Here is a 10167-nt window from a genome sequence, read left to right as displayed (position 1 = left end):
TTTCCCTACCTCCCTGCTCCCTCCACAATTTATTCTTAGTTAAACATCAAAGACTCTCTTGGATTGTAAATTCTGATTTGTTCTAAAACGTGTATCACTGTTGGGTTTTTTTTCTGTGCAATTTTAAATATGTCGTGAAGTCTATACACAGATAATACTCTTTCACAGGCACCCCCTTGTCGTGGGGAAAGAGCTTGTGTGCCCTTGTGAGGTTGAGAGCTGTGCTGGTGGTGGCATGTGCCTCCAGTGGGGTCTCCCAAGCCAGACAGATCTCAACTGAAGGGTCAGACAAAGTGTGTCCACGGGCAGGATGGGCTCACTAGCCTTCGGGCAACCATCCTAGGAGAAGGACAACTCTGACTCCAAACCCGGGCAGATGGAGCTTGTTTAGCCTTGTAAGGCATCCATCTAAGAGAAGGACACTCTAACCAAACCTACGACCTGAACACTTCGCTGTCACTGTCCAAGCTCACTAGCCCCTGGCAGATGAACCTCAGGTGTAAAGTGTGGGGCCAGTTCCGCACACGCTGCGCCTGACCTAAAAAATCCACTGCGCAGGCCCAAAGGGTGCACTCACGTTTGAAGCGTGGGGAAAACCCTTCCCAAATCTTTGTTCGCAAAGCCAAGCCATGATGATGATGACACAGATGTTATTGTTGGGAAGATATCCTGACTTTTTCTTCTTCTCATTTCGTCATGACTATGCAGCAGGTATCAATACATTTCATCAAGAGAGCAGGCTGTCTCCAGTTCTGTCAGTTTCCAGAGACATTAATGTAGGACACAAATCTTTGTTATTACACGAAAAGGACAGTTGGCTAACATAGCTGGTGGATTAGAAAGTTGTAGGACAAGCTCTTTCTCTAGTCAGGTCACTCAGACTTGCTCCACTGCTCTTGCTTTCCGGGTGTATGTGATGGCTTACTGATAGGGAATGTTTTGGTTCGCATGCAGAGATTTACTGCTGTGGGTTGCTGAGCACCAGGAAGAGTGACTGCACAGGCCTGCCTCCATCTATGCTGAACAACCCTGAAACTCCCCAATCCAGAGGACAGTACAGAATAAGAATGAAGGGAAACATGTCCTTGATTTGCTGGTATAATAAAGGGCACTTCCGTTTTCTGACCAACGCCTATTCACCAGTTCAACAAGGTAAGCAATATTCCTACTGTTCATCTTGAAAGTGCACATGCTGTATGTGACAAGGCAAAGTGAGTCACTGAGTTCGATAATAAACCTGAACAAGGAGCTTGATCATAATATCCTAGATAAACTGTAGCCATAGTGACTAGATCCCTTTTGTGTCTTTCTACAGCTATTCTTTTTTCCCACACACAGGTTAAAAGCCTTCTGCGAATGCAGCCTTCTTTGCCTGAGCTAGTGGAGGCAGTACCATACTGGGTATAAAGATTCTATCTTTGCTGATGGTCAGAGAAGGAAAGGTGGTTGTTGTATAACAGTATACTAGCCTCATTTGCAAAGCACCTTTAGGATTGCTGCTACAGAAAAATTAATAAACATCATGACGTACTTAGAACTCTGAGCAGATCCTACAATTAATTTATCTTATCCAGTAAAAACTTAGCCACAAACAAATGTCTTTTTGCCAGAAGTAAATATAATTAAGGCTTCCTGTTGTATGTTAAATTGATTTTAGCAGTTGATGAAAAGAAAGCAAAACAGACAATGTGGATAGTTCAAATAATTGCAAAGAGCTGCTTGATACTGAAATCTTTTCCTTTTCAAAAGTATACAGATGGTTTTAAGAAGTTTGTCCTGGGTTCGGCTAGGATAGCATTGATTTCCACAGCCAGGGTAGTCAGACAGAACCAGCCAATGGGATATTCAATATCATATGGACATTGTGCCCAGTACATACAAGGAACAGTTAGCTGGGAGGGGGGAAGTTTTTCCACACAGCAGCTTGGTTTGGTATGGCACGTGGTGGTGGTAAGCAGTGGGTTGTGTATTACTCACCTTATTGTTTCCTCTCTTGTTGTGTTGTTCAAGTAAATGCTCTTTATCTTAACCCACGTGGCTTTACTTTTCCCTTTTTTTTTTTTTCTCCCCCTACCCCTGCCTTGGAGGGGGAGGGAGTGAGCAAGTGGCTGCATGATGCTTACTTGCCAACTGGGTTCAAACCATGACAGTCATTTTTGGTGCCCAAGGTGGAGCAATACAAAGGGTTTAAATAACAACATGTCTGACCCAAGCCTGTTAAAACAATCTTGCTACACACATTCTGTGTATTTGCTAAGTAGTTCATGGTCACCATGCTGGTCCGTTTGCTCACGTGGTGGTATTGTATGAATCCTTGTGTATGCTATGTATTCCCTGTGGGGATGTTTATCATCTCTCGAAGACAGGTCAGGACTATCTTGTTGCTCTATGTAATATTGCTGACCTATAATACAATTATACCACTGGTTATGAGGTTAATTTGGTATTTGTGTGAGGCATTATTAGTAACCTCACCCAATCTATGGGCAAGACAGAGGAGAATACTTTCTCAGCTTTTGAGAATTTTGAATACCCCTGGGATGCCCAGGGTATCTATGCTGTTGTGGTTATGTCTCCTGAATGTGTCTTAGGACATGTTTAGAGTTACACAAAGATTTTTAAGAATACCACCCAGACACCTGCCTCGAGGCTGGAGAGTTATGAGTGTCAGGGTGTGTGGGAGAGCATTTGCCTAGTACAGTGGTCCCCTCCAGTATTTTGGGATTTTACCCCTGAACAAGTGCAAGATCCTGACAAACTAGTAAAATATTTGGAAAAAAGTATGTTGTCAACTGGGCAACTCCAGAGAGACACAAATCACTGCAATGTGCTAGGGCCTGGCCCATTCCTACTGAGCCCTGTTCAACCCTGTTCAGCATCCTCAAGGGGAAGACAAGGTCTTTAGGCCTAAAAACAGACCAGCAGCACTGTGACTATTCCAACCCAGATCCTGACAAACTAGTAAAATATTTGGAAAAAAGTATGTTGTCAACTGGGCAACTCCAGAGAGACACAAATCACTGCAATGTGCTAGGGCCTGGCCCATTCCTACTGAGCCCTGTTCAACCCTGTTCAGCATCCTCAAGGGGAAGACAAGGTCTTTAGGCCTAAAAACAGACCAGCAGCACTGTGACTATTCCAACCCTCATGTGGCTTCTGAGACCCCAGCAGCTGGCACTGCAGCTGACCCAGAGAACCCACCTGTGCCAGTAACCCCAAAATCAGTCCTCTCGGTGAGGGATGATGATGAACCAGGGCCGTCATGAGAACAGGAGGAGGAGGCAGAGCTAGAGGTGATCACCTGATCCCTATCCCTGAGTGAGCTGCAAGATATGCAAAGGGATTTCAGCCATCATCCAGGTGAGCACATTGTTACCTGGCTGCTCTGTTGCTGGGATAACGGGTCTGTTTTGGCGTAGATGGGATTGTAGGTTGCATGTGTGAGGTTGTTTAATGTCCACTGATTAGGACCTGTGCGTGTGAGGGACAAGACATGCCCAATACCTTGCTCACCAAATGCTGGCTGGCACAGTTGACATGGTTCACAGTGAATCAGAGCAGAAAACAGACTAGCTTTTTAAAAAGAGATGCTGGGTTGAAGAGAGTCTCTAGCGGAGAGCTGGGAACAGATGGAGACTCATCAGGAAGGCAGGAGACCAGATTGTCTGCCCCTCTACCTTGGCATCTCTGAAGTCAGCACAGCAAAGCTAGTTTAAACCAACTTGAAGCTGGACCACCAAAGCCTTCTCTAAGGCATGTAAATGCAGAGGAGGAAGAGGAGGAATCTATACTCCCTGAGGCAAGCCTGTAGCACAGACCTGCCAAGCATGCCTGTCAGACATGAGAGGAGGGAGTAAAAAAGGATAAAAGGGATTAAAACCCACGCAGGGTAGTTGGACAGAGACTGGTGCCAGTGGGATCACCTGACAATGCACTTGGTTGACTGTAAAATTCTACAGGGGTGGAGGAGGCCATGAAGAGAAAATTCTTAAAAACAGAAGGCAAGAGATGCTTAAAACAAAACTTAGGATGAGAAAAGAAGTGGATAATGAGCTATTTATTGCGATTTAAAGGAAACGTGAGATGGCAAATCTTGCCTGTACTCGGAGTGCAAATCCCACCCAATCCAGAGACACCAGGAGGGAGTTACTTGTCAGATCTGATCTATGAGTACAATTCTTAGATGCAGCAGGTTATTTATTATGGATGTTTTGAACCAATGTGTCATAATACATCATCTCAGATGCTAAAGAATGAGTCTTACTCTTTTAGTCTTGCAAAAATATCCTGTAACTCTGCTATCAAGTATGAAGTTCCTGCCTAGAACAAAATGCAGTGGTGTTTTTAATTTTCTTTAAGGTTTAACTTGAGTTTATTTTTACCTTGTGCCTAAGAACTGAGACACCAAAAGAGATTGGGACCCCCAGAGAGTAAAAAGTTACTCTTGTTCTAAAGCAGATGATGTATATGCTGGCTCAAACCTCCCCATCTGTGGGACAAGGCTGAATTTTTTTTTTTTTTCTTTTTAGTTTTGGTGCCCACTTTCTCGCAGATGATGTATATGCTGGCTCAAACCTCCCCATCTGTGTGGGACAAGGCTGAATTTTTTTTTTTTCATTTTAGATCTGGTGCCCACTTTCTCAGCATCTCTATTACTATGTTCTAGAAATAACTACAATATTTTTTACTTTTCCTTTGAAGCAGGATGGGCAGGCAGCAACCTTAGTTGCTGCACAGCTGGATGACCAGAATGACATCTTTATCAAAAACTTGTTGAACCCAAGATCTTTTTAAGAAGTAGCTGCTTTTTGATAAGAATTCTCCCAGCTTCTCTTCACCAATCAGCTCTACTTAAAAGCTAAATGGGCAATGGCAAAGGATAGAAAACAAAACTTGGGCCATGTATGCAAGGGCTGAAGAGCTGTAAACAACATGAAAAAATCAGCCTGTGAGATCAGCCCCGAACTGGAAAGTCCAGGGAGAGAAGCATTCTTTTCTGTTGAAAAGAATGTTTTGGGGTGGGGAGGCTTAGGGTTTAAACTTTAAATTTCTGTGTGTCCTTTGTGAGATGACATTCAGGGGCTTTGTCCAAGTGCGGTGAGAGTGAGGATGGGGCTAGAGGGAAGACCTTGAACATTAGACCTTCAATTCTAATACAGAACTGTAGCAAATCTAAGTCCTGATAAAAAGTCATATAGCACTTGGAACATGCATTGTCCCCTCCGTTACATTATGCAATCTCGGTGTTTGCCAAGGTGGATTCGAGTGCCAGTATCACTGAGCCGACATTTTTAAAAAACATGATTCTATCTATCTCCTAAAATCACAGATTGGCTTAGAATAAGTGTTTTGGGGAAACAAACATATGTACACCTTTGTCTTTCTGCTTGTTTTGTTTGGGATGCTATTTCCCAAGCTTTGCTTGACGAGCATACAGCTTAAGAACTTTAAAAAAAAAAAAAAACCAAAAACCCTACAACCAATTAAAACCAAAAACCAACCCAAAAGCTGATGCCTGGGCATGGCTGCAGCATGGAGTCCAGCAGCTGGCACCCCTTCCAGCATGCAGGCCAAGGCAGGCCGTGGCTGCAGCACAGGCAGCATGTTCCCTGGGGTGCTGCCAGGGACAGGAACACAGCGCTGCTGGGGGAGGACTGGGAGGGGATGTAGCTCATCAGATGTGCTGGTGAGTCAGCTGGCTTGGGACCACTTGCCACAGAGACCTGCAGCTGGGAATGACCCAGCTCTAGCAGTTGTCTTCCCTGGAGAGGTGGCCTATGGCTATGAAACCAGCCTAGGAAAGGCTGTAAAAATAACGTGCCTATAAAGCTATTTATATTCTCAAAACAGAGGAACATTACGTGGAATATACTAGAACCACATAGCTGCCACCACTGTGCCTTGTTTGAATGATTCTGAATGCAAAGCAAGTTGCAAAGGAAGTACAAATTCTCCAAAGGAAGAGAGAGAGGATAGAAAGAGAAGAGAGGAGAGCAAGAAGAGAAAGAAGGGGAATTTTTTTGTAAAATACTGGCACCAGGAACATACTTAACCCTTTCCTGATCTGCTCAAATGGGGTTGCAAGTGATTTGGCAGCACTCATGCAGCAGGCTGGTGGTATATCAGCCCTTTTTACCTCATACTGACCAGATTTTTTTAGGACTCATTGAAAGAATCAAAAAAGCACTGTAGTAAGTATGTGAATGTAATGAAGGATTTATTTATTTGATTGTTTTTCTCTCCTCCCCTTAGGCTATATTTATACTCTGCTTGGGGAGGCAGATAGAAAGGAGAGTGTATCTAACAATTCAGAGGTGATATCATTTTGGAATACTGGAATAAGTGACATTTTGGAATCTTGAAAAAGCAGACTTTAAATATCCTAAATTAATTGCTGCATGGCTCAGCTGTAACATGACATTTAGTATGTGTCTTAAGTCTTGCTTCAAAATAGAGCCTGCCAGCTAGGGCAGCACAGGGGGCTTGACAGATAATGGATGGAATGGGGCTTCCAGCTGAAAGAATGAAATGGTGAAGTCTGTAATCAAAACGTGAGAAGCATTTTAGGGATGATTGTAAAAGAGTTGCCAGAAGGAGGGCAATGAGAGTTTGAAGGCTTGAGAAATGAGAAAGCCCAGAATTTTACCTGTACTGAATCAATGCTGAGAAAGGATGCAACCAAGCCTAAACTTCTCTAGACCTGGGAAAAATAGTGTTGTCCCTGTGAGAGAGTAGGGATCCTCACCAGACCGTCTGCCATAGGCACAAAGCAAGAGGCGGTCCATATCCTGGAGACCTGACCTTCAAAGCCTGTGGGGACATAAAGCCAAGAGTTAGGGAACAGACTGCTGTACTGTAAGTTGGATTCCTCATCCTTCCCTCCTACAAGGAACTTTCCCCAGATAGGGAAAACATGGAGTACAGGAGCAATAAATCAGAGAAGAGCTAGGGGAGTTTCTTGGGAGAGTGGTGGACTCACTAATACTGCTCTGTGTTGGAGAAGACCAGGTCAAAATTGCACCATGTGAGAAAATGGGGAGAATTCTTGGAGTAACCTAGTAACCTAACTCTAGGCACCACAGGTTTGTCTATGCAAAGAGTGGTTGGTAGGAAGCTGCAGGAGATTTGTTGCCTTACCACAGCTTTCTGCAGTAGGCAGTATAATCATCCCCCATGATGAGCTGAATTATCTAGCCAGCTGACCACGCAGGGAAGAAAACATCACTTGCAGGCAGAAAAATGTGTGCTTAACTCCACTGAGCAACCTAAGCATAGGCCTGAGCTCTGGCTCTCCCCACAGCAGCACATCAGGCTGCTTTTCATTTCAATGATACTGTGGGTGTGTGTGGCTCCTTCAACTCACCCACCAGGATCATCTCTGTTTTGACAGGGTTTAGCCAGTTGGCTCCTTCTTACTGTAATTTCTCTTCTTTGTCAATTAGCACTGAGTGGAGGTGCTCTTGCTCTTGACCCCCATGAGTAGAGAAAAGCAAAGGATTTAATTTCAAAGGACTCATTGGGACCTTCAGAACACAAAGCACAAAAGAGCAAGTCACAGCTCCAGAGGTGACCACAGCTCATTGTGAAACAACAGAGAAAAGCCTAATACAAGGTCTTTAGGGGCTTCTGTGGGACTAGAGCAATGTGTGGGGGTTTTTCTGAACATTCACTAGAAGCATTTGTCTAACATCTTTTCCAACTGGAAAAACTAGCCCTCTCCTTCCCCTTCCACTTGCTGAATGTACAACCAATGGAAAAAGACCATCAGATTAGCATCTCTGTTACAGAGAGCTTCCCAGTTTTAGGACAGAAACTGTCAATGGTGTTTATTTTGTAATAAAATGGAAATAGAAACTTTATCTTTTAATTGCTAGACCTGTGATGTGGAGTTAACTGTTATGTTTCTAATTGATGCAGGAGTTATAATTAAGAGAAAAAGTGGAGAAATTCCATGCCCGTTGGCGGTTGAAGCCTTTGCTGCTCACCTTAGTTATATCTGCAAATATGATGACAAATACAGCAAGTAAGTAAGAATATGTGCACGCGTACATTTCTTTCACTCTGTTTGAGTTCACCATGTTGAGATCTTGCTTTCATGAAATTCATCTCTGGCAAAACTCCAGTTTCAGTCAAAGATCAGAAGTTGGCTCTGCACAAGGGCAAGAGCTTCATTGCTAGTGTTTTTTTGGCTCTATCTACCCAACCACCAGTTGAAAAAAAATTGAGACTTATATTCTTAGCATCTTTTAAATGACTTTTTAAGAAGTGTTGGGAAGATGAACCAGCAAGGCAATGTTCTCGGTGACATCAAATTGAGAGCTAAATAGAGAATTCAACAAGGGTCTACAAGCCCCACAGGTCTCTCGGCTAGCTCAGCTCTCCACACCTTCCAGCAGATGGTATTTAGGTGTTTAATTGTCCCGGTGATATTTGTGTCACATGAAGCAGGAAGAAAAGGATATTCAGTTGTGGATGTAAAGCTGATCTAGATGATCTGGGAGAGCAGAATGTAGATTTTTTGGCACCTGAATTCCAATTGGGGTTCTCAGTGTTAGCTCTTAATGTAGCAGGGAGAAGCAGAAATGAGTAAAAATAGCAGCGGTGAATCTTGGCTATGGGAGTAGTGATGAGGTGCAGAAGATTTCAAGAACTAAAAACTGAGGATAAGCAGCAGGGATTTTCTAATCCAGTTCTGGGCAAGGCACCAATAATTCAGTAGAAGACATGAAAGAGGAGGTGGTGCTTGCTAGAAACTGATGTTGAGATCTGATGTGAGGAAATCAATAGAAAAAAGAGGTGAGGTAGTAGATTTAAATGGTTACTAAAAAAATGGAAGTAGGAAAGTGGGAAATCTTATGACTGAAGAGCGAATATTCTGGCAGAATCAGTCAGAACCTAAACATAAGGATGTCAGTCCTTTCTAGTTCATCTTACGGAGAGGTGTGCCACATACCAGCACTGCACGCTCTGCCTCTACCCCCACATCCTCCCACCTACTGTTCACAGCAGCAGAAGTCATTCTTTGCTCACAATAAACAAGAGGAGAAGCATCAGCAGTCTTCTGTAAACTGTAACGTAATGTGCCTGAGGCTTTTTAGTTAGAAATTGAAGGGTTTGAGACTTTGGATGTTCATCATGGGTAAGCTCGAGGAGTCTGTATTGGTACTTACTTAGATGGAGTGGTACAGAGGTGAGTGTTGCTGAGGTTTTGCTTCTGAGAGCAAGGAAGTCTGTTCTTTTCTTACCAGAAATTTCCAAAATTGTGCATCTTAACTGTAAATGATTGTCAAATACGTTGTGCAAAATTTCTTAAGCTGGCCCTGGCACTAGGTATTGAGTCTTGGGCCTGCTTCCCCTTTGGGACTGCAGAATCTTTGTCTGGGGCTATTTCTTCCTTCCCAGCTACAAGCATGGACTGAAGAGTGCTTTTCCCTCACCTTCTCTCTTGGCTTTTTAGGTACTTCATTTCTCACAAACCAAACAAGACCTGGCAACAAGTATTCTGGTTTGCCATCAGCATCGCTATAAACAACGCCTACATCCTCTACAAAATGTCAGAGGCCTACCACGTGACAAGGTATAGCCGTGCGCAGTTTGGAGAAAGACTTGTAAAGGAGCTTCTGGGCTTGGAAGACACCTCACCCTCTCATTGATGCATTGTTCTTGGTGGCATAGGCAGGGGATAGAGGGTAAGCAGAAGATGATACTACACCTGAAATGGCAAAGCAAGGAACTTGTGACACCGCAGTGCTGTCCTTTTCCAAAAATGCCAAGTGATGCCACTAGAGCGCTCGAAACTTTGTTCCTGTAGCAGCTGGATGTAAACGTCCTGCAGAAACTGCCACTGGAAAAACCGACACACAATTGCATATGTGAATGCCCTGTGGGGATCTGTACACCAGAAACAGACTTAAATTAGTCACCATCTCAATCCTGTTTGTTGCACAGGGTCATCTTGTAAAGTTCCTCTTGGGCTAAGAGCTTGTCATAAGCTGACATAGCTCAGCAGTCCTAGGCAGACTTGAAGTTACTCAATTCTGAGACAAGCAGTGTAAGTCTGCGCCATGGGCTGTGGTTGAGAATGCCTGACATCCTCTCAGGCATCGCTGCTGTCCTCTCCCTGTGCTAAACGAAGCCGTTCAGATACATGAACACTGAAGAAGCATA

General features: G+C 43.8%; 1 protein-coding gene across 1 annotated transcript in view; it reads left to right on the top strand.

Annotated features, from left to right (window-relative positions):
- Window positions 1-9959, top strand: part of PGBD5 (piggyBac transposable element derived 5) — a gene marked incomplete at its 5' end in the record, with an annotated part of 28565 nt that extends 18606 nt beyond the window's left edge. The window contains 3 exons of the mRNA XM_010143162.1: window positions 955-1152; window positions 7918-8023; window positions 9458-9959. Coding sequence (XP_010141464.1) covers window positions 955-1152; window positions 7918-8023; window positions 9458-9653 — 500 coding nt within the window. The remainder of the gene's footprint in view (window positions 1-954; window positions 1153-7917; window positions 8024-9457) is intronic.
- Window positions 9960-10167: the final 208 nt, after the last annotated feature.

The sequence above is a fragment of the Buceros rhinoceros genome, unplaced genomic scaffold (genome assembly GCF_000710305.1).
Source record: "Buceros rhinoceros silvestris isolate BGI_N320 unplaced genomic scaffold, ASM71030v1 scaffold1729, whole genome shotgun sequence".
In the NCBI taxonomy this organism is placed as follows: Eukaryota; Metazoa; Chordata; class Aves; order Bucerotiformes; family Bucerotidae; genus Buceros; species Buceros rhinoceros.
The sequence above is the reverse complement of the archived record's forward strand: the minus strand, read 5'-3'. Positions and strand labels throughout refer to the sequence as shown.